General features: G+C 45.7%; 1 protein-coding gene across 1 annotated transcript in view; it reads right to left on the bottom strand.

The window, feature by feature from the left end:
- Positions 1 to 25,114, bottom strand: part of KBTBD2 (kelch repeat and BTB domain containing 2) — a 187,600-nt gene that overhangs the window by 47,703 nt on the left and 114,783 nt on the right. The window contains exon 3 of the mRNA XM_069613228.1: positions 10,355 to 10,520. Coding sequence (XP_069469329.1) covers positions 10,355 to 10,520 — 166 coding nt within the window. The remainder of the gene's footprint in view (positions 1 to 10,354; positions 10,521 to 25,114) is intronic.

Consider the following 25,114-nt stretch of genomic DNA (forward strand, 5'->3'; position numbering starts at 1 on the left):
CCAAGCATCTTGGTCATGAGAAGCCAGGTATTGTGAGCCATCATCACAATCCAGAACAAAGACGACGTCATCACCCTGATCACGAAAAATGTCAGAGGGATCAGGCATCCTCAGTCCTTAATCCAGGAGAAACAGGTAGTGTCACAGGGGACTGAAGTCTAAGACTTGCAGGGCTAGGAACCTCCTCAAAGGAATGGGCCCTTTAAAGAACTTCTAATTTATCTAAAACCTCAATAAATTTCGATACTATGTCGATGCACTCTTCAAACTTTTCCCTAGTCCAGAAAAAAGTGGTTGACCATCAACGTCCCTGCGGGCGCTGAAGGCATTTTCGACAATACCGTTGAAGAAGGCAGAGGGGTTGCAGGTTTAGCCTTGGATTGAGTTTGTGCCCTTGTCGCCAGGTGGTGGTTTCCTCAGTGCATTCAGCATGCCTAGTGGGGTTGGGGACTGGCACGTGGTAGTCTGCCGATTCCACAACAATGTCTTCGCCCCCCCCCCCGCCCTCCCTGATCTGGAGCTGTGGCTGCTAGAGGAACCCTTGTGCGAGGCGCCAGTGGGAGAATGGGACTCGACCTGCATAGGCCGCCTACTGCCTAGTAACAGCTAGAGCTGGTAGCCTATTCTCAAATACTGGAGCTTTTAAACCAGCCAACCAACAAACCTTTCCCAAAGAACCCAGGCACTCAAACAAATCCCAGACTTCCCCGATCTGCACTGCTGGGCCCTTTGACAAGTTTCATTGGGTACATAGAGCTGCACTCCAGACCAGCATAGCACCTTTATCGCCAAACGTGCAAATACTTTGGCAACTCAAGTCTTGCTTCTTGAAGGGAAAACCTGTTTACTCACCAGAACGGTATTCTCCCCTGCCCCTTTCTTTGCCCAGAAACTCACCTAGTCTACATTCACTTCACCATACATTGACCTGTTCATGCCTCCACTGGCATCTGCATCTTCACACAGACAGTGGCAATGGACGTAATGAAGGTTAGGTTTGGGGACAAGGGGTACCGGAATAGAATATGGGGTAGAAAGAAGGGTACAAGGCACCCCCCCTGTAACGATGAAGTGAAAGGTATGGAGAAGTAAAAGTGTGACGGCGGAGTGGACGACGAGTGGCAGTCCTGCTCCTGAGCCTGAACGGAACGCTGGTAAATTGCCTGCACAGTCCGTTTGCTACCTCTACTCTGTGGGAGGCCCCACAGAACAAAAGCGGCCTCCAGCCGCGGAGTGGACGACAAGTGGCAGTCCTGCCGTCATGGCTGTCATGACTGTCAGGGCCGTCGGGTCCGTGGACCTTCACGTTTCTGCTTAAGATGACAAAGGGCGCCGCCTTAGAAGTTCTCGTCTGCCCGCAAACACACCCACCCCTCAGCCCGAGAAGCCTTCTAACAAGATACCGTGTGGACCATTACCCGGTAAGCCTAGTGAGATTGGGGCACCCTTGACATTCATATATTAAGATGAACTAGCGAGTGGTGCACAAAACATAACAGCGCCCCTTGAAGTGGGGGGTCTGGACAAAGACATTGGGGCCAAAAACAACACAGAGCAACGGATGAGCCAGCCCCAACTCACCTTGCAGCCAGAGCTGATGCAGCAGCCTCCCACGTCGGACACAGGCCCGCCTTGTGCGGCTCGGCGCCCAGCCCGTGCCACGCACCGGTTGCTCCCAGAAGGATTGGGAGGGGAGGGGGTCGGTGTTCGTGTGGGGGACGGGCAGGGGTCGGGAAAGCAGACTGGGAATTAAGGCAGGGGGTGAGTCCTCAGCAAACGCGACCCCTGACCCATTGGAGGCTAGTGTGGGTCGGAACAAGGAGCGAGCGTCGGAGGAGCAGCAGGAGATGGCCACCCCCCTCTTGCCAACGTCAACAAGCGTGGAGGCACAGATGCACGGAGGCACAGATGCACGCGGCGCCGGGGAGTGGGAACCAGCCAGACATAGAACAGCAACTGCAGACTACTTTGGCAGGTGCAGGGGAGCCGGCCCTTCAACTGGAACCCCCATCCCTCATTCCTAACAAAAAGAAAAGAAAGAACGCATGACATCTGAGTCTTGAGAAAAAAAAGAAAATAAAACGCCAAGCTATTTGAAAGGTTCACAGAAAAATAAATCCCCTAATGGGCAGTGTGTCAACAAACCATTGGTAACCGACAAGGACCTGGGCACTAAATATGGAAAACAGATTAAAAACTATCAATAGGAACGAAGACAGTGTTCAATGAAATTTCATGACAGACTATTTCTATACTCGCTCTAACCCTAGAATTGATAAAAGGCACTGCTCAGTGGAACTCTCAGACGTTGAAATATTCGAGGCCATTAACCTTTTAACTGCCATGGGTTTTCCCCCCCAGTGCCAAGGACATTTTTGGTGATTTCGGTATTTCACCAATCAATGCCTTCTAACATTTTCTCCTTCATTAACCCCTTAAGTGCCAAGGACGAGCTATCTCATCCTTGGCAACAGGGGGGTAATCCCAAGGAAGATACCTCGTCATTGGCACTTAAGGGGTTAAGGAATGTCTACCTTTTTCCAAACAACGCAGGACAGAGACTAATCCAACGCACTTCCAACAAGAAACGGCGCCCCTGAGCTTTAAACAAAGGGAGTGTATGGCCAAACATCAAGAGCTGCAAGGGGGGGGGGGGCGGTTTGTGACCTCCCCCCATCCCCTGCAAAGGCCACATCATCAGTAACGCAAGGCGTTGAGCATCAACCCTCGCTAAATAGGTCCATAGACCCAAAGGGACGAAACGACTTGGCAGACTAAAGACCACCTTACAACTCTTCAGAGCAATCACCTGCTTGTCAGAGTGACATGGACCTTTCGGGGGACACTAATAAGGAGACACCTAAAAACATCCAGTTCATGCCTAGGGAAGGCAATGACGCCCTACAAACATGCCAGCAACGACCGACCGAGAACACAAACGCAGACAACCCACTTTCCTCTACCTAGCACGGCAGCCCAAATCTGACGAAATAGGGTGGCCGGGTCTGCCCATACAACAAGACAATGTGGGAGAAGAAGAATACCACCTTACCTCTCCTCACCCAAATGTGAATAGAAGAAATTATTTGGACTTCTACCGGCCTAGCAAACTTTATCTTTCGAGACTTAACAGCATTACACCTAGACTCCCCGAGCAGAAGATCGTCAACAAACCAACTGTCGCCCCAGTCAGGCAGGGACACCTATCAAAAAACCAGACATTTGTTCAATAATGTCAGCCGTGACAATAGCTTTAGCACCATTTACTAAGCTATATGAAGCAGTAGCAGACTCTTTAAAAGACCATACAACACTGCAAGCAATGATCCATAGGAAGGTAATTTTTCTTGAAGCGTACATCATGGCACTGGAAACCAGATCCAAAAATCTGGTGGCCTGCCAAGACCAGTTGGCTACACCTTTTCAAGATCCTCAAAAGGAAATGAAACTGGGGGCGGCCAGTACCACAACAGGAACACAAACATGGATTGACTTAACAGTCAGTAATCAAGGCACCCAGGGACCTACCGTAACCCCTGAGACTCAAACGTCCATAAATCGGACATCTAGAAACCAGGAGAAAAACTAAATTCCAAAGAGGACCCACGGTAGACGGAAATGTAGATTTCCAAGTATCATCAGATACCACCAGGAGTACGCTTCAAAAGGTAACAGCTTCAGAAACCATTAACCGTAAGAAAACAGCAATTCCACGTTCAGAAAAGACAGGAACCCAAACGGTAGAACCAATCTCAATTTTTTACTCATCCACGAACTACTTAAGAGCAAAAATCTACACCAACAATTTGCCTAGCCAAGAAGGTGGAAAAATATGTATCAAAAAATGTTTCAGGCTCAGAGGAACCTATTTGCAAACCAAATGTTGCTGATTCTCTATCACCAAAAACAAATCAACGACTTCCTCGAGAACGAGACAAACCTTAGTCAACATCTAACAGAACTACCCACGCAACTGAGCGAGGAGAAAGGCACCACTCTACTGAGCAAAACAATTACCAACAAACCAAATGCAATGAAAAGGACGAGAAATGGGAAAGTGTTCATTATACCTTGGAGGACAGATGCAAAAAATTAAATAAAAAGGTAAACTGAACCAGGCAAATTCTCCGACAGGAGGGCAAAAAGTATGTGAACTGAAAACAAACTAGGTCTTTGAGGCACATGAGCGCCAAACAAGCAGAAGGGCGAAACATAATTCATCACAGTCTTACAACCATAGCAAAGAAAGGAACAAGACTTGCCAGGAAAATGGGACCCCATTAAGGCGCACGCCCAAAGAAAGGAACAAGAAGGGTCTGCATTATAGATCCAGAACCCATATTTACAAAGAAAAACCGAGGAAATGGGATCAGGCAAAATGGATATTTGAATTAATACAATCTGAAGAAAACAACGACAGAGTTACGCTGAACAGGAGTTCAGTATTAACACTCTTCAAACATAACCCGAACCTACGCCAAATAAAATCAGAAGAACTCTTACTAGTGGAACCAAGCCATAAACACAGGAAAGGAAGAGCGCACCTGTACATTGCTTCAACCACGATAAAGACCATTTTATGAGATTAAGCAAAAGATCTGCTAGGAATGGTATATGAACTAATCGTTTACCCAACGAGTAACATGGTAAAGAGTACACCCAAACACGATGAAAATCAGTGGCTGGGGTCGCAAAGCGCAAGTCACCTTCACCAACCTCATTCAAGAGTCAACAACCTTCGGGGAGATCCAGCGACTATAAAACATAAGGCACCGGAAGAGAAAAGTGGCAGATCGCACCAACCTAAGAAGTCCAGCCACAACCATATCGCCAGCAAAAATAAGGATCAGGAGAGAAAGCGCTCAGCTCCATCGAGTGCGCCAACAAACGACCAATGAAAGGACAGCAGTACGGCCACCCGAGTGGCAACAGAAAAAAGGAAGATACTCAGAGAAACATCATCACAAGATCTATCACACAAGAGATGCCAGCAAAAAAGGCAGAGACTGATTCATCGACGAAAGGTCCTCCAACACAAGGTTTGTGGTCATGGCTGCCGAAAGTTCTAACTACACAGAAGAAAAAGTAGCAATCCTCTGTACCTGAGCACACCTACCAGGGAAACCAATGCCCGAATCAACCTAGACAAGCCATAAGGCTGTGCTCATGGAACACGAGAGGTCACTCACACCTGCAAACAATTGGCAACATTGATATTGGAGCAGACGACATTGTGCTTTCAGGAGACCTGGCTGACAAAGCAACCTTCAATGCAAGGCTATGAACTAGTGTTGGCTCCAGCAAAAAAAGGTCTGTTAGGACGGCCTTCATCAGGTTTGTTGATTGCCTGCAAACATGGATGTGGGATCCTTTTGGAGATGACACTGTTTAGCAACCAAGCCATCTTGATGGTAAAAGCAAAATGGGCAAACCTAGACCATAAGATGATGTACCAAAAGTCAACAATAATAATAGCCAACACGTACTGGAACCCGGCCTCTATGGATTCCAAAACTTACCTGGAAATGGTAGAAGAGGCAATAGACGAGGCCTTCGCAGTCCACTTGGCGCAGCATTTCTTGATTATGCTGTGATCTCAACGCAATATGTCGATCGACAACGGGAACAGCTCCCTTCCTTGGGAAGCCATCAGCCGCAGAGCAGAGCGGATAATCATGGATGCGGCTGATGGATTCAAAAAACCTGCACAAGTTGGACAAGGTTTTTCCAGATCTAAATCGTCCACCGTCATGGGAGAGAGAAAGGCCACGATTGATTACATATTTGTTATAGAATCAATATTATCTGTGACGAAAACCCTCAAGGTCACAAGAGTCAATGCTAGCGATCATAACCCATTATCAATGACATGGTTGGCAACAGTCCCGATAATGGACCAAATGCACGCAAAGTTAGAACCCAACGCCCAGGGAACCAGGTTAAAACGGTCATCAACTTTAATTAGAGATCTGGAAAACAGATACACCGTGATTTATACGGACTGTCAAAAACAAATTGACCATCTACCTCTACTTATGGTGCATAAGAAAGCATCCAACTCGAAGCATCAGTCTGGAGATCAGCCAAGGTACGCGTTTGATAAAGTCCTAGTAGACAAAACGCGAATTGAGGAAAATCCAACGCAAGGCAAAAATTACAGCAACTTGGTCAGCATCTAAAGAGGCAGCAGCAGCTTTAAAGCAATACAGAACATGGATCAAACGCCATCGTCTTAGCCTCCATCAACAGGACTCTGAAAACATGTTAAAGGCCATAAGTGGCAATAAAGCGAGGGAATTTTGGACCTTCTTGAAAACCACCACCTCAGGTCCAGAAAACACCATGATAAACGATATCGGCGAGTACACCTGGACATTACATGTGAAGACCTTGTATCAAATTCCGGCAAACTCTCCGATCTCTTCTGCTAGGGTGGACCCTTCATCATGGGTGAGGGTGGACGACCAGGATGAGATAGCAGAGCGGATGAAGTCTTTAAAGAAATCCAGAGCGCCAGGACCAGATGGGGTCACCAATGTGGACTTAAAAGCATGTCCAAATGAATGGGCGAGACTTCTCAGTAAAATCTTCCAGAGATGTGTGGACCTAAAACCCATTCCCCCTTTGTGGAAAACAGCAACAGTGGTTCCAATCTTTAAGAAAGGCAACAAGAAGGAGCCGGCAAACTATCGTCCAACTGCATGTGTTGTTAGACGTAATGGAGAAGTATTGGTCTCCCTTCTGCTGGACAGATTTAAAAACAGAGCTAAAAACGCACCCTGTGAAGATTGCTTCCAAACGGGCTTCAAGAAGAATGTGGGCACAGCAGCAAATATTCTACTCCTAAACATCTTAAAGAACAAGGTATTGGAAGGAGGCCCTCGAGTTTACATCGCTTTTATAGACCTTACCCAGGCATTTGACTGAGTAGACATATCGAGACTATGGCCAAAGCTTGAGGCCTGGGACTGCCCTACAGCCCTATTGGACCCTATCAAGGCACTCTACACCAACACCAGTATGAGAATCCGCCTAGATCAACAAGGATCCCTATCATCAGAGATCCCAACATCAAAAGGCATAAAGCAAGGGTGTCTGCTTGCTCCGGCACTCTTCCTGGCATACATGGATGACCTCAAGGACTCAGACGTAGAAATAAGAGTATTTCCGCCGAAGTTGTGCAAAACAAATTACGAGATTACTTTACGCAGACGATCCAATCCTGTTAGATCATACACCGATTGGATTACGTCAACTTAATGACTTACAGAAATACATTCAGATAAACTTAGAAATCAATGAAAAGAAAACAAAGTTCATGACGTTGCAATCAACAAACAGGAAGCGAGAGAAAATCCGCTTCAGCCTAGAAGGCGCACCCATTGAAAAAGTACAGGACTTCAAATATCTGGGGCCACATTGGATAGTACGAAGCAAGATACATCCATGAAAGAGGAACTAAGAGTTAAAACTAACAAACTGGTGGCCCAAGGAAGAGCTATCAATACAAAAATTTGGCAGGTACTCAATGGTCCCAGTGTGGGAGTCAAAAAATAAAAGTGGTTCCGTCACTAGCATATGGAGGCGACGCCATGCTAAACTTACCTACAAACATCTGGCCTAAACTAGAAGCGTTATTTTGGAGGAAAGTTCTGCGTTTACCAAATTCTACTCCGGTGGCGTCCATCCGCCGAGAACTAACCTTACTGTTCCTTTCAATGAGAGCAAGACAGACCACATTGATGTTGTATACGAAATGCCGGATGGCAGACCTCGAGCCCCTGATAAATCAAGAATTGGAGTCAACTAGCAGTAAAGGCTATCCTTGTGGAAAAAGGGAAACATCGAAACGCTTCAATCAATAGAGTGATGAAGAAACATTGATTTGTAACCCGGGGAGAATTCTAAAAGACTGAAGGAGCAAGACTGGATAACCACGTTAGACGCAGAAAAAAAAAAAATTGACAGCTCATCTTCCAACCGATACAAGAAAATTAAACTAGCTCCAGCCCTACAACAAAACATTTCCAAGTAGGAAGGGGCGCGACCATCCTTTGCGAGCTTGGTTAAATTTGCTTCCAACTAACGAGATTCTGGCCATCAGAGGCCAGTCATCTTCGAACTTGTGTCGTTTCTGCAAAACAACGTCTGAAAAAGAAACTATCCGTCACTTACTCCTACAGTGTCCAAGCAACCAACAGACAGGAGATCGCTACCTAAAGCATATCTTTTCGAACTTTACGTTGGTGGACAAACCTACATGTTGGGCCAGATTGATCAGCGGTGATAAGACGCAGTGGTTACTAGCAACTTACAAAATTCTTCAACTCGTCAATCTCCCAATTAAACAGCCAACTACGTAGGACTTTCAAAGCTCACAGAGATAAACAAATAAGAACTGAGAATACATTACAAATAAGAGTAATCAACAAAAACAAACTTTCTATCTTGCTTTGTAAATATCAAATTTTGAATAAATACAAATTATATATTTTTTTTCTTTTTCTTTAAAGTGTGAATGTATGGGAAATGAAAACAGGCGTAGTAAACAGAGTCCTCCACCGGAACCATTGTTGCTTAACTGGAGACTTACAGCTTGTAAACTACTTTTTAAAGCATTTGAAAACTGATTGACAGCTTGCCATTGTATTCCTAACTTCACTGACTTCGATGGGACAGCTTTTTTCCTTTTAGAATACTCTAGTGCCCAGAACTCACTGCTGACCCCCAAAATCTCAGTGACCCCAATGTAGCAGGTTCACATTTTAAAAACACAACTATCCATTTTAGAAACTTAAATATAATTCAGCATTTTCTTTTTCCTGTGAAGTAAATATGTTTTCGGAAATGTATTGTTTGGGCATTCCCTTATTGAAAGTAAAAGGGATTACTGTAACTTTAGGCACCCTGCTCCTATCCTGAACCCTTCCTTGGCTGCTCTGCCACGTTTACCACTAGTAGGGCCAGGGGTACTGACGGTAACCGTTTAGAATAGTTATGGGTAAATTCCTCTATAAACACCAGGGCAGAGAATAATCCTCTAACCGAGCATGGAAAATGCTGAAAACAAAGGTTTTGAAGCATAACCTACTTTCTTGCCCACTCACAAGGCTGGGTGCATCTACCAAATTGTGAATCACAAGAAACAGCATGCAAATAAACTCCTAACTCACAAGACGCTGCCATGAAAGAACAGTCTAAGCCTCTGGGCCTGTAGGAATATGAAACTGTGAGAGCCTATTTAGGGATACTTTAAGGATTTGATTTTTTGGCATTAAATCTCACCCAAGTCAAGCACCCCCACTAAAAAAATAGGGCTTTGGCAACACCAACTTTGAAGGATATCATTTGATTGACGTCCCATTGATAAGATGGAGTGAATGCGGACATGTGCAAGGTCTCTGGTATTGAGGGCGCAATTATATACCATTTTAAAATTATTAAGGGCGCAATTATATACCATTTTAAAATTATTAAATACATTTTAACAAAAAATGTTCACAGTTCAATGAGTGAAACGCTCATTTAAAACAATAAAATAAAAAAAAAAGAAGAAGGTTTATGCAACGTTTCCAAAGGTTCAAATCCGAGTAGGGCCGACACAACCTTGCTACATCAAAATAGCGACAACTGAATTGAATTGGGTAGGACCACAACCACCCATTACAACATTTTTACCAAGTGGGAGAAAAATAAAACGATATGAAAATATAATTAACAGATGTCCCTTATGCTACTAAGGGGACTTGGATAAACACCCCACATGAAAAGTTTCACAGAATTCTTTGCTCTACTAACATTTAACCCTCCAATATGTCCTATGACCCAAAACATTTGTTCCACCGATTGTGGCATGGTCTCACGAGGCCACATAGCATGTGCTAGTCACCACTGGGAATTACGACAAGTATAAATTGACATGTCCTAATGATGCAGGTGTTAAACCAAATGAGAAATTAATTCAGCCACTTGACAGTACTCCATCCCACCTGCTTAAGCATGTATTGTCTAACAACATTGACTGCTACAAGATCCAGTACACTACATATTCATGGAAATGACTCGTATTGAGACACTGTTGCAGAAAGGACTGGGTTCAAATGGATAAATCAGTCACCCACATGGCAGTGGCCAAGTTACAGTCAGGTGCAAGAATTTTGGTTAAGTATGTGTCTTAAGTATGCCCTTCTACTCATTGATACATTTATTATTCCTGTGTGAAGTACCACTTCTGCAGTAAGTCACCATTTCACGGACTGCAGTGGCCCTTGAATGTCTAAAACGACTTAATATGATGCTTTATTTTTAGATGAGTTATATAAAACAAAGCCACGTTTTCATTTCATAATCTTACCTGTAAGAAACAAGCAGTCTCGTACAACTGCTCTACCGTGCTCTCTTTTATTGCCAGGTTACCAGTGTATGCATAAGTTATGATTAACTGTAATGAAGCTGCATCCACATTTCTCAGATGTACATGGGTCTGTTTGCTTTCACTTAATCCACTCATGAACATGGCTCTAGAAAGAGAGGAATTGTTGAAAATGAAAGGATTGAAAAAAAGCTCCACAACAGCCGATTCAATCTGGGGTCCCAATTTAAACACAAATGTTTATGCCACTAAAAATGTTTTTCGAGAGAGGGAAAATATACCAACAGACAGGAAACAAAACCAAAAAGCTTTTTTCCTACCTCTGAAGATCAAAACATCAAGAATGGTATGCATCATACAATAAATATGTAAATAATTGGGAGGCAACAAAGACCTGCGAGAGGTTCCAAATTAAACTCAGCAGTTTCCAGTATATTTGTGCTCCTCCTGTACCGGACGTTTTTGGAAACCCTAGGTGCAAAACAAAAGCTATCACACTTCTCTTGGCTTTAAAGCCCCCCCCCCCTCAGGATATTGTGGCATTGATTTGCAAATTCTGCTGCAATTAAAAGGAAAATTAAATAACAGCTATATACATTTTGCAGCATTTATGTTTAATTAAAATTGATACTGACCTTATAAGATTCCCTTTTTAATTCACTTCGTGACCCATCCGATTAACTACAATCTCTTACAAAGGGAGCTCCCTTCATATAAATGGTGTGTGGAAGCTTTGGGCCACTGCATATCGCAAATTAGCTTGTATTTGTCCATCACACTTTTTGCGTCTTTTAGATGCATTTTTAACATTTGAGCCAGACATCAAAATTATACATATTGTGCTGTTTTGTTAAGAGTGCAAAATCGCCATAAACTGAATAGCCGGCTGCTAATAAAAAAAACATCTAAAACCATAAAAGCAGAATAACTTTCCAACAATCCCAGTTACTGCATTTATAAACCGTTAACCACAACACATGGATATCACAAGGAGCACTAGTCTGTAAAGCGTGGTGTCCAACCTCATGGGCACATCTGCCACTTTTGCTCCTTAAAAGTAGCCAAATACTCCCAACAAAGAAAAAGCTTGAGTAAAGGTTCTCCCAACCAAAAGTAGTAAACTGATTGATACAAAGGAGCCTGACTCGCATCTTTCACCCAGAGCTCCAATGATATGTTTCAATCAGTACTGCATGCAAAGAAAAAGCTCAACTATTATTGCTTTACAAAAACGTAACACATTTCTAGACTTACTTTACCTGAAAACTCATTTTACTCCCAAGTTTAAAAAGAAAAATTGGTAGTAAAATACTCCCACTTCAAAATTTTATATGGATCCCTGTTTGCAGGCTGTGCATTGGACATCTAGTGAATGTAACTATAAGAGATTCTAAAATGTGAACCTCTTTGGTGTCCTGGCAGCATTTGCTCTTGGATAATGTACAGTGGGGATTTAGGTCTTTGGCGTGGAATACAAAAGGTCCCTTAGGAATGAAAGCTGAAAAATTTAACTCTTACACCCCCCTCCCCCACCTCTCCTACTGGAGGAAACATTAGCAGTGTGTCTATCAAGTATCACCACCATACAATCAAACACAGTGCCGCAGCTAGCAGTTCCGCCACTGAGTGGCCCAACCATCATTACCCATTATCCACAGGAGAAACTGTGAAGGGGACGGGAAAAATATTTCGTAGTGTACTGGAGTAAACTCCCCTTTCTGTTCAAAGACCATACATAAACTTGTGTTCAGGGGAGTAGGGCAGTAGACGCGGACGTTTGTTTTCAAGATTGATCTGTGTTGCGATTGGGCACATGGTACAGTTTCACTCATCTGGCGTCGAGTCACACATGACTGGCTATTAGTAACTACTGCTTGTTGAGTTGCATGCATCGCTGCTAAGGTTTTCTCTAGCTGAATGCTGGGACATCACACTCCTAAAAGATTAAAGAACCTCCTTTAGTGTCGACCCTTTCAGTAGCGTGATGTATAGCCTGATAACATAGCAATCATTTTGCACCAATGGTGCACATCAAGTTTCATGAATGGGCACTTTCACACTTGTGAAATAAACTAGCAATTGCCTTGAGTTTCTCTGCCAAGGCCTCACTTAAATACAGTAACAGAACATTGGGAAACCCATCCATGTTTGCTCTTAGCAAGCATCACGCCCAAATACATTGCAGGGAACGTCTCCTCTCACTTTCACCATTTGTGGCTAGCCTGCATTTTCTTCTGTAAATCCATGCGTTTACCTGGGGAGCTGCTGCTGACGAAGACAATTACATATCTCCTCTTCCTTGTTTTGATCTTAGACATCAGTGCACTTTTATTGATAAACCCGTCAGCAATGTGTCACTGCAAGTGGCCGAGCCGTCCCGTAAAGCAATGCATTAGAGCATTGACTCATAGGAGAGAACTATGTAGACCAATGGCTAGAAGGTTGACAGTGATTGGGAGGAGGTTCTCTGAGGGAATGATGACAGGGGCCTGAAGAAGTTAAATGCTTTTGGTAAGAAAAGCACAGTTAATGTCCCAGGACTAGAGGGTTTCCCTGATTAAAACTCCTGGGTCTCCCACTCCTTTTCAACTTTGGGGGAGGGAGTCCATCGCATACACAAAGGTAGACATTAATTCCTTTATTACTACGCCTCGTCGCCTTTCCTCCATACTGCATGCATGTCCCTGTACAGGGACAGTACAAAAACCATTTCCCCAGAGAAAATGCCCTTTCCCCGCAGGGGCTGCGGGTGTGACCACGCCGAGCCGACCCCCACCACCTCACCTCAGTCCTCTTTTTCGCACGAATGGGAACGGACCTGCCCCACGCATCAGTGCAACTTTTTGCTGCATAGCAGCACTTTGTATTTTTCACAATGCTGCAGCACCTCGCTCCCCAGCGTATGTCAGTCGCAAGCAGCCTTACTCAGTGCTCCTCTTGCAAGGATCCTTCCCTGCGTCGAAATCCCATTCTCTTTGTTAGCAGTTTCTTGGGCCCAACCACAGGTGTGACTCTTGCGCTGCTGTGTGCAACACTCTTACAAGGTCCGAGGAACCAGCTCTCTGGGTGGAGAGAGAGCTCTTCTTGGGGTGGCCTCTGCATCAACTAAAGCCCTTCACACATCTCAAGTTGAAGATCAAGGTCGTCATTCCACTTTTCATCTGCACCTCGGCGTAGTGACTCCTTTCCAAGGTGTTCCTCTGGTGTGAGGAGTCCTTTTGATCCTACTACCGGCTCACGTCCTGAGACCTACAAGGCTAACGGTGCATACACCTAGGGGTCCACGGATCGTACCAGGTCAAGAGTCGAAAGGCCAGCTGCATCTAATACCGTACCTCAGTCCAAAGGGCGAGTCAGCTCTATTACCAGGCACAAGCCTGAGGGTGTAAAGCCCAAAAGTGGTACCTCAGTGGTCGGACAGATCACTGAGCCAAGTGTCGAATACCAGCAAAAGCCTAAAGTACAATGCCCTAAAACACACTTCTCAGCCTGTAAATCAGCTGGGTGCTCGATGTGGACAGTTGAATGGGGAAACTATGTTGTGGTCTTTCCACACTTAACCTCATTCATCACTGGTGGCTGCCGCATCATACTGGAAACAGTCGGCAACTTCCTCCGCTGCAACTTCAGCAGCAGGCTGCCTTTCTAAAGACAAGCTTCTTAAATCTTTCGGGAAGGTGGTTGACCTTAATGTGGGCTTGCATTTAAAGTCAAGCAAATGCAGATGCATTACTCTCTGTAGCGAACCAGAAACTGTGGTGAGAGATTAGGCCTGTAAACCGCCAGGCAGTGTTAAGGCAGAATTAGCAGAGGCCAAGATAATAGCACAAGATATATTAGAAGTCTCAGGATCACACATCGATACTGGAAGTAGAGGGATAGGTGTTGACAGCAACATGAGGGGAAAGGCCTGGAAGCATGCCACCAGGTTTATGTCGGAAATCCAAGACAGGATTTTAGATCTGCCTTTTGAGGACACAGAGCACTTCTCATCTACCGATGAGCAGCTCACCAAGAAAAAGACTAGTACCCAAACGCCTATGTCATTAGCCATACTTTCTTAACCAGCCTCAGAGTTTCTCAAGGTCAGGTAAGAACTGGTCAAAGAGTCTATATATTTATTTGGGGACTTCAGGGGGTTCCAGGGTATGAGAGACAGGCAAGCTCGTAGTTCCTCCTGCACTCAATCACAGAAAACACAGGCCATAAAGGCTTCTTCTCCTTGCAAGCCTTAGAATCTAACACAATGAGGCTTGTGTCCGGGTCCACAATAGCCCGGTGAGGGGATCCGGGGGGGTCAGGGGGGGCGGAGCAGGCTGTCTCTGCATGTGCTTCAATGGCAACATCTTTTTCAAGACCCATGCTTATACTTTCCATAGTTTTAAAGGTTTTCCAACTTCCCCCTCACTCCAGATCTTCCCATCTTCTCCTGCCCGCCTTCAAATTGGTTCTCCAGCAAGTCTTAAAGAAATTATGAGGTTGATGCAAGACTAAGATGTGGAACCAGTTCCCCTTCCTAACAAGGGACAGGGCTTCTACTCTAGGATCTTCACCATCCACAAACAGGCGGGCCTGAGAATAGTCCTGGATCTTTCCGACCTCAACCCTTCTCTTCCCTTACAGAAGATCAAGATGGTGACACCAGCTCACGTTGCTGAGGCTCTCTGCAGGGGAGAATGGATGTGCTCCTTGGACCTGAAGGACGCTTATTTGCATGGCCCATCAGCCATCCGCACAGACAGATGTTACGTTTCAGTGCTATGGGCCATAATTTTCAATACAAGATCCTACCATTTGTGATAAACTCTGCCCCTTGCGTTTTCACAAAAATCATTAATGAGGTGGCATCCCTCCGCAGAGAGGAGGGATATCTTTTATCCCTAATTGGATGACTGGCGGTATTCAACCTAGGATTCTCAAAACAAGTCGTCTGAGTTCTGTCCCACACAGAATCTCATTCTTAGTGTTAAGATGGGACACACTGGCCGAGAGGTGGTTTCCTACCCCAGAGAGGTTTCTAGACATTCAAGCAGCCATCAAGCATTTTCTCTCCAAGCCTTCCACCTCAGCGTGGTGGTACCAGCATCTACTAGGGCTTCTGGCTTCATGCGTCCTCACGGTTTACCTTAGAAGACTTAAGATAAGAGCTATTCAGATGCAGGTTTCATGGTTTTGATACCAGGAATCGGGAAACCAGTCAGACAGTATAGCCATCCCGAGCTCCCTGTATCAAGACCTACTATGGTAGGAACTAGAGTCCAGAGCTCCCTGTATCAAGACCTACTATGGTAGGAACTAGAGTCCAATGTGATGATGGGGGCCCCATTCCAACCAGCCCCTCATTAAGTGATGATCACAACGTAATCATCCATGTACGGTTGAGGGGGTGGGGAGTGGCACTCTGCAGTCTTATTCAATTCACATGAACTGGTCCAATGTGGAGAAACCTCAAACTCGCTAGAGCTTTTAGCCATTGCTTTAGCACTCAGTTTTCCAACCCATGATACAGAACGATGTAGTCCTGATCAGAACAGACCACTCTACTGCAATGTATTACATCAACAAGCAGGGGGTTACGGAGGAAGGGGGTGGCAGGTCTTTGTGTTTAGGCAAGTTAGCAGTACAGAGCTGAAACTGTGCTGTGACGCAGGGCATTTTCCTCAGAGCAGTTCACCTACCAAGTGAGGACAACTCAGAGGCAGACAGACTAAGCAGGCTGGAAACTACTTCTTACGAGTGGAAGATTCACCAAGAAGCTCTAAACAGGATATTCATCCAGAAGTCAACCTTTTTGCCACAGAGAACATTAAGTGCCCCCCCCCCCCAACCCTCTAACTCCTGGACAGGTAGGACATCCCTAGGTGATGAGTTTCAGATTCCATGGAAGGGACCATCCCTGGCCATATGCCTTCTCTCAAACTCCCATCATCCATAGGGTTGTTCACAAGATCAGGAATTCAGAAAATTGCAGGATTATTCAGATTGCTCTTCATTGGCCAACAATGGTGTGGTTCTTGGATCTGCTCCAGTTGTCAGTCCGAGCCCATTCAGTTAGTAAGGGCTTTGTCACCCATTAACACATTCATCCGGACAAACTAGCCCCACTCAGCTTGGTTCCTGATGCAAGGACATCTTGGTTGATCACAATAAAATGTACAAATAATTCGAAAGGCTTGCAAAGACTCGGAAGTTATCAATACAAGAGCATGTGGGCTTGTTTCTGCCATTGGAATAAATGCAATAACCATGATCCCCTCATGATCTCTGGATGACATACTATCCTTTTCCACTTACCTTGCTCACACTGGAGTGCAGGTTCACACATGCCATACTTAGCAGCTATTGGAGCCTATAGAAACTGATAGCTTACTGTTAGCCTCAGCTAATCCAGTGGTCAATAAATCTGCAAGGTTTAGCAAGGATCTACCATCCGATAACCAAGCCTCATTTGATGTGGGACCTTAATGTGGTTCTAGATGCTCGCATACACAAACCTTTCAAGCCAATGTCTTCATCAAATATTAGGTTAGTCACTTGCAAAACAGCCCTTTTGGTGGCAGTAACCTCAGCTCAGAGTGAAATCCAAGCTCTCAGCCAGTGAACCATAACAGTATTCCAGAAGGACAAGGTGGTTATCAGAACACAGCGCCAGCATTTCTCCTGAAGGTCATTTCTTCGGTTCATCTTAATCAGGATATTGTACTTCCCACATTCTTTGCAGATCCCACATCAGAGGCAGATATGGTTCTATGTTGTCTAGATGTGCAGAGGACACTACAATTTTATTTAGACAGAACCAAATAGTTTCAGATGGAGGCTCCTCTCTGGGTTCCCAGGCATCCAAAGGCTCCATAGCCAGGAGGAGGGTAACAGCAATTGTGGCAGCCTATAGACTTCAGAGGAAGCCCATTCTGGCGGCTATATGTGCCCACGTGGTAAGACTAAAGACATGGCTGTGGGATACCAGAGGCAAGTGCCTTAGAATGTAATCAGTAAGATGGCAGGCTGGCCATTCCCATCTGCCTTCTGTAAACATTAATGCCTAAATGCCAATGCCAGGTCAGATGTAACATTCAGCCAGGCAGTGCTGAAAAATATGCTTACAGCTCATAAGTACATTAGTTTCAGCCCCCTCCCAGCTTAACTGGTGTGTTGTAATCGCCCATGCAGTATGGAGGAAAGGGGACAGGACGTAGTAGTACTCCTAGTCGACAGTCCCCTTTCCTCCATTCGTCCCACCAGCTTTACCCCAATAAGAAAATTGCCAATTTGGCCTGCCTGGTGTCCGATGCCACAAAGGGGACTGAAGGTGAGGCGCCGATGGAGGTCGAATAGGCGTGGTCATGGCTGCTTTCCGCGTACCCAAATTTAAAAGGGGAAAGGTACACTTCTTACCTTCAACTACATTTCTCCAGCATTGGTATGCTTCATAGATTTACATTCTATGAACATTCTTAGTCAGGCCGGGAATCCTTGGTTAACTTTTTAGAATAGTAAATGAGTATTTTGTCATCCGTTCAATTTGGGTGCTTTCGGTCCCCTCACCAATGGGGTGTAGAGTATGGAGCTCCTCCCCTGCAGCATTCTTTCAGATTCTACTCAGTACATGCTAGTTTTTAAAATATCTGAGGGAGGCTTTTTACCATAGGGGCTGGCCAGAGGCATGTGAATCTATAAAAGTTACCAATGCTGGAGAAATGGAGTTTACAGGTAAGAAATGTACCCCTTCTCCAGCATTGGATCTTTCATAGATTCACATGCTACAAAGAGATTTCAAAGCAGTACAACTTCCGGTGGAGGCAGATAGCAGTAAAAAAGTCTCCCTTACTGAAACTAGCGCTGCAGGACTGCTCTTCCCATCTTTGCATCAGCAGTGTGCTGCTCCTGGAGACAGTAATGTCTGGTAAACGTGTGCGGAACGGCGCAGGTGGCTGCCTGACAAAAGATCCACACTTGATCACATTGCTGCAGATGCCGCCGTGGCCCTTGTTGAATGGGCCTGGGCCAGTCCATTTAATGGTTTGTTTGCTTTTGTGTGACAAAGATGGTGGAGGAAATCCATCTTGCAATTCCTTGTTCAGAGATCGACCATCCTTTGTTTGGAGGTCCGTAAGCGTGAAACAGTTAAGTGGAACAACCAGAGGACTTGGTCCTGTCCAGATAGTATTTCAGTGCCATTTTAATGTGTCTAAGGAGTGTAGCACAATCTCTGCTGCTTAGAAAAAACAGGCAATGTAATTGTGTGGCACTTTTGGTATAAAGTGCAGGTTGGTTGCAAGGACCACCTTATCTTTGTAGAAGCGCAGGCATGGTTCTGTCACTGTAAGCGCTTGCAACTCCAAGATCCTCCTTGCTGATGTAATGACTATGTCGAATGCGACTTTCCATGGAACAAAATTTAGGTGAGCATTTGACAATGGTTTGAATAGATCTTTCATGAACCACATCGAGACTCCATTGTGGAGGAAATGTCCTAGTACGGAAAAAGGATTTGAATAATCCCAGCAGGAAATGTTCGACTGGTTGATCACTGAAGAGGGGGTTTTGTCCTTCCCCTGGTGTACATGGAGATGGCAGCCAGGTTCACCTTGGAGGCATGGGAAAGGCCTCCCTGCGCTAATGTTAGTAGATATAGTAGAAAACTCTCAGAGTTTGCCGAGAGAGATTGAACATTGGTTTGTTACGCACACCATCAACTGAACCTTTTCCAATTGCTTTGATAGGAGCAATGGTAGATGAGCTCTTTCCGCCTTCAGAATGTCTGCATACTCCTGGGATAAGATCACATGGCCAGAATCTGCAAAGACAGGCGTCACGCTGTCAATTTGAGTGACCGCAGATCGTGGTGCAGTACTTTCCTGTGGTTTTGTGAGATTATGTTGGCGCGACTTGAGGATTCGATTGCCCTCCAACATTTGCAGAAGGTCAGAGTAGCAGGTTTGTCGTGGCCAATTGGGGGCTATTTGTATCACTGTGCAGGGGTACATTTTTATAATTTGGATTACTCTGCGGATTAGTTACGGCGAGAAGGCATTGGCGAAGAGACCCGTGCAAGGGAAAGAGAAAGCATTTCCCACTGACCCCCGTTTCTGCATCCTGCCTGCAAACTATGCACATTTTGTGTTGTGTCTCATGGAAAACAGGTCCACTGCTGGGTGACCAAACTGAGAAAACACCTGGTCGAGTTGGTTGTTGCATAGCTCCCACTCGTGGCACTGGCTGGTTGCCCTGCTGTGCGTGTCGCAATCTTGTGAACCTCTGGGAGATGAAACGCCTGCAGCATTAGTCTGTTGGAAATGGCCCAGTGCCAAATCTTTTGTGCCTCCTGGGATAGGGTTGGCGACCTTGTTCCTCCCTGCTTTCTGAGGTAGTACATAGTCGTGATGTGGTCGAACAGGACCCGGCCCGTGGAGTTTTTGAGCACTGATAGAAATTATTTCAGAGCCCAGCCGACTGCCCTGAGCCCCAGTGTGGCATCCTCGGCTGTCAGTTTCCCTTTGATGTGGAGAGGTCCCACGTGCGCTCCCCTGCTGGACAGAGCAGAGTCGGTCACTAGAGTGCGGTTAGGTTTGGGGTCTTGGAATGGGCATCCAATGGTGATGTGTGTATTCCACCACCACTGAAACTTGTGCGCGAGTTGGGGTGCGATTTCAAGCCTGCCTTCCCAGAATCCTTCGATTTGGGACCAGTTGCCGATGAACTCCTGTACAGGACGCATGTTTAGCCTGCAATGAGGTATGAGGTGAATGTAGGAGGACATGGTCCCCAGCAGCTCTGTGCACTTTTTTTTAATGTAACATTTTATTGGCATTTATAAACAGAGGCTTCATTATTCTTTGTGACATGCTTTTTAGTGAAACATATTAAACAAGAAAGGAAAAGATGCCTCTACTGAGGCAAAAAGACAAAAACAAGGAGGGAGAAAAGAATGGGGGGTGAGTTCCGGAGTGGTCCGGGGCAGGGGTTGCGTCAGTCTCCGATTGAAGTTACAGGGTATGGGTGCGGTGGTTGCGATAGGGTAGGGAGCCATGTGCGCCGGTCCAGGGGGCCGCTAGGATGTTAGTTCATTTTAGTCAGCCAGCGGAGCGCTGGGGGTTGTCTGGCCACACCCAGGAATCTTTCCACAGAGTCCAGGAATGGGCCCCAGGTGCTGTGGAACTTGCTTTGGTTGCCCAGGCAGATGGCGGTACTTTTCTCCGCTGCAGCGATGTCCCAGCATTTGACCCACCACAACACAGTGATTGCTGGGCCTTCCTGAAGTTTCCACAGCTTGGCGATTGAAATCTTGGCTGCGGTCAGTAGGTGTGTGGAGGGGTCCGCCAGGTTGCCAGTCATAGGGAACTGTCCTTCTCCAGTGTCTCCCAGTACGACAACCCCAGGGTCCCACGGTATTGATAGGCCTGTGATCTGTCGGATTTGTCCAGGACCTCCCTCCATAACTTCTCTGCCTTCAGGCATTCCCAGAGGAGGTGGAACAACGTTCCTGTGTCCGTGCAGCTCCTCCAACAGTGTGGCAGGATAGCGGGGTTGCATTTGTGAAGGATTTCTGGTGTCCTGTACCACCTGTAACAGAACTTGATGGCTCCCTCTTTGTTCGTTACACATTTGGAGGTCTTGTGGGTTCTTCTCCAGATGCGCTACCAGCTGGTCCCGTCTAGTTCTCGGACTAGGTCTCTCTCCCACTGTGTCATGTAGGGCTTCTTAAAGTCGGGGTCTGCCCTGTCCAGCAGCCTGTACAGGGTAGAGATCTTCCCCCTAGGTAGGGTTGTCGTTAGCGTGAGCTCCAGTGCTGACAGTTCTCTGCGCCCATTTATTCTCATTGAGTCATGTGACAACCAATGTCGGAGCTGGGTGTAGTGAAACCTCTCAGTTTCTGGAACATGGAATTTCCTCTTGCAATCCTCGAAGGAGAGTAGAGAGTCTCCTTCGTAGAAGTCCGCTACATGCTGCAGGCCGCCCACCTTCCACTTAGAAAAGACGTTTTGCCCTTGGCCTGGGGTGAAGTCCGGGTTCTCCCAGATCGGAGAGAGTGGACCCACCGTGCTCCTGCAGCTCCACCTCCTTGCTGCCTGTTTCCAGCTGCTTACCATGTTCCTGGTGGTCGAGAGGGGCCCAGCGTTAAGAAGATTTTTGGGCCATGTGATGTGTGGGAGGGAGCCCAGTGGGTATGGACTCCAGTCCTCCTCCAGCTTTAGCCAGCAGGGCTTGTTAATGCCAGGTTGCCACATGAATGCCACAGAGCTGGGCCGCTAGGCAGTACCTTTCGACCTCAGGGACTCCCAGACATCCGGTCCCGGAGCGCCCAAGTAAGATTTTCCTGGCTCCCCCCCCAAACAAATTTTAGCATATTTGTTTGCAGTTTCCGTTGTGCTTGTTTGGGTATTGCTACTGGGAGGGCTTGGTAGCGGTAGAGCAGTCTAGGGACCAAGTTCATCTTGAGTGCCGCGATTCTTCCTAGCCAGGATATTTCCTGATCTTGCCAGCGGGCCATATCCGACTGCAGGTCCTTCAGTAGGGGCGGGAGGTTTAGTATGTAGGTGCGTTCTGCTAGCTTCGGTAGACGGACGCCTAGGTAATTTAGGTGGGATCTGGGCCATGGGATTGGGAGGCAGTCCGCTATAGAGTCCAGCGTTTCTCTTGGAATGTTGATGCCCAGTGCTGTGGACTTTGTGAGGTTGATTGAGAACCATGATGCGGACTTGAAGCTGCTTAGCTCCGTGAGGGATGTGCTTGGTTGCGTAAGTGTTAGCAGTAGCTCTGTGCACTTTGACTGATAACCATCTTCCTTGTCTTAATGATTTGAGTGTGTGCCATGTCTTGGGAGGGCTGGACTAGAGTTTCGGTCATTTAGAAAAACTGGACGGCTGCTAAGAGGACTTGGCAAAATGTATCTCGAATCCCAGCTGCTGCAGCAAGCATTGGGTTTCTGAAATGAATGTGCACGTTGTTGCGATGTTTGTTGCACGCACCAGCCAATCGTCTAAATATGGGTAGACTGGATGGCCCTTCTTTCGGGGGGCTGCTGTAATTGTAAATGGGTATTTATAACGAGCCTAATACCCAGAGGTTTCTAAGCACAGACATGCGGATCGAACCTTTGTTGCTCCAAGTCGTCTTGCTTCCAAAGCGAGTGTGTTGCCCCTGTTCTATAGTCCCGGCCAACTGCTGCCAGGCACTTGGTGAGCGTTCGCGATGCTGTTTTTAATCAGAATGGGAGCACTTTGAATTGGTAGTGCTGACTTCCTACTGCAAAGCACGGGTACTTCCGGGGTTTCCAGTGTATGTGTCTTTTGGGTCTCAGGATGCCAGGAAATCCTGAGGTTGCACCACTCGTATGACCTGCTGCAAAGTCACCATTTTGAAACGTTTTTTAATCAACTTGTTTATCTTGCCAGATCCAGTATGGGGTCCCACTTCCAGTCTGGCTTTCGTAATATGAAATATATCGGGAGTAAACTCCCTTGACTCTTTATTATTCTGGTACCTTTTGTATAGATTTTTTTGCCAGCATTTGTTTCATTTCTTGTTTGAGCACCTTTAGGTGCAGTGATTTTTAAAATGGGGAATATATGGGGGCTGTTTGTTGTGAAGATGATCTCAGCAGCACAGAGCTTAGTTTGACACCCCTGCCCCTCAAGGTTAGACTGTGCCCAAGCATAAAATAGTTCAGACACAGGAAGGGTGAAAAACAGTTACAGGCTCGGACTTCAGAGCTCTGGGATGCAAGGGAAGCAGTACTCCAGACTGATTGGGCCCACCAGTCCAAAGAATGTAGGCCGCCCTTGCCAGTTTCCCCAATTAGAAGGCAAAACTTTGGCTAGGTAGTGGTTGGCAGTACCAATGCTGGTTACAGAAGTCCGCTGTCAGCGTTGGAGCCTTGGCACCAGGGATTGCTATGGAGAATGTTTCCAGATCATGTCCTGTTAGCCAAATTCAGGTTGGACGAGACCTCCAATGGAAGAGGCCTGAATCGTTTGCCCTACCCCATATCTACCCAACAACAAGACAGGACTCTGGCTGGACGTTGGATTGGGGCCAGACAACAACTCCAGCCCCAATACAAACCGCTAATGGCACATAGCACTGACCAGGGTTCACCTGCAGGAGCCCTGCTAAGGTTTAGGACCTCTAATGGTAATTTTCCTAGCCGATGGAGCAGGAAGATGACCAGAAAAGATTAGGCATACAAATTAACAGCTTCAAAGACAAGAAGCATTCAATATGAGCAGAGGGTCACCCAAAAAGCATCACAGGGAAAACAGTGGTGTACAGTTAAAACATTGTTTTAAACTATAGATAAAAAATTCAGTTCATTGCCATCATCCTGTTAAGGATGCACATCACAATTATCCAAAACATTACTTACAGAAAGAAAAAAGGACCATTTGTCCCCTGCGGTACTCCACTTAACTTGGCTTGTTCTGCTATACAAAAAGGAAGAATGGGCGAACAGATTCACTAGGTGGCTGAACAGTGCACCCCATCGAGAGGTGAGCAGGTTAGGGAGGCTAAAAAGGGCTCTTACCCATAAAAGGGATCCAGGGTGAAAAATCAGTTATAGATATGCTGTGGATTATATTGAAGTCAAGGAGGAAATTACAAAAAATAAAATGTTTCCTAAAGAGCAATGAAAGAGACTCCATCTATGCTGCAGGCGCTCAGTTAGTTGCCGGCTTCTCCTAAGGAGAACCAAGACATGTCAAAAAAGGACTACTGTTTTGCTACTACTCATCCCTATAGTTCTGCAGAACACCTACTCATCCAGACACTATCAGTTCACCTCCAATCGGAGGTAAAACCGACACAGCCCGATAGCTATAGCTCCTTTGTGGTTTAACGTAGAGGCCAGGCTATGCTCTAAGGAGGGCTGTGAAGTGATTACAGTAGCAACCCAAACAGCGATAGTTCAAAGACTCCAAAATAAAAGACAGTCTACACATATATATATATATATATATATATAGAGAGAGAGAGAGAAAAAAAAAACTTTAAAAGGGACGTTACGGTTCCACGTAAAACCGAAAAACCCCTGAAATGTGCCAGTTATGGTAAGTTAAACAACCATAACTCGCACCACCACTGTGCACTGCTAAGACTGACACCCAGGACATCAAAGATGACATCACAAATGTCATTGATGACATCACATGTCTGGCTCCCCCTTTTTTCCTTTACTGACATATCTAGGGCACATGGTTTTCTTCAGTAACAGTCAGGAAATCAAAATTGAAAAGGTACTATATTTGTAGAGTTATCCCTCAAGTATGTTCTTACAGTAATTCTCAGGGTCCAGTCATTTCATATGAAACCTATAAATAAGGGAAGACACAGGCTTGAAAGACAGCAATGGTTTTCTGTGCATGAAGATAATCAGAGTTATCAGCACTTTCTGATAGTTCGTTTTTTTATTACTGTACTTTCCCTGTATATATTCATATTCGTATACATTGTACTCACACTACTTTCCTTAGGCCGCAGTCACATCATGTGATACATATACATAGGGTAAGTAGCACCTTTGAAACAGAGCAATCATAGATAATCAGTTAGGTTATGAACACGTTCTGCTACTACTGCTGCTTTTTTTGCTTACTTCACTTTCCCTGTACATACTCATATGTGTTCTCTGTGTTTTGTCTGTAATAATGCAATTATGTAGTAAGTAGGTTTTATTAGCTACTTATTACATGTTTGACAGTATGCAAAACTATAAGAAAGTAGTTATTTCAGTATTCAATGTGG

Source organism: Ambystoma mexicanum, chromosome 5p (genome assembly GCF_040938575.1).
Source record: "Ambystoma mexicanum isolate Mex_15411 chromosome 5p, UKY_AmexF1_1, whole genome shotgun sequence".
In the NCBI taxonomy this organism is placed as follows: domain Eukaryota; kingdom Metazoa; phylum Chordata; class Amphibia; order Caudata; family Ambystomatidae; genus Ambystoma; species Ambystoma mexicanum.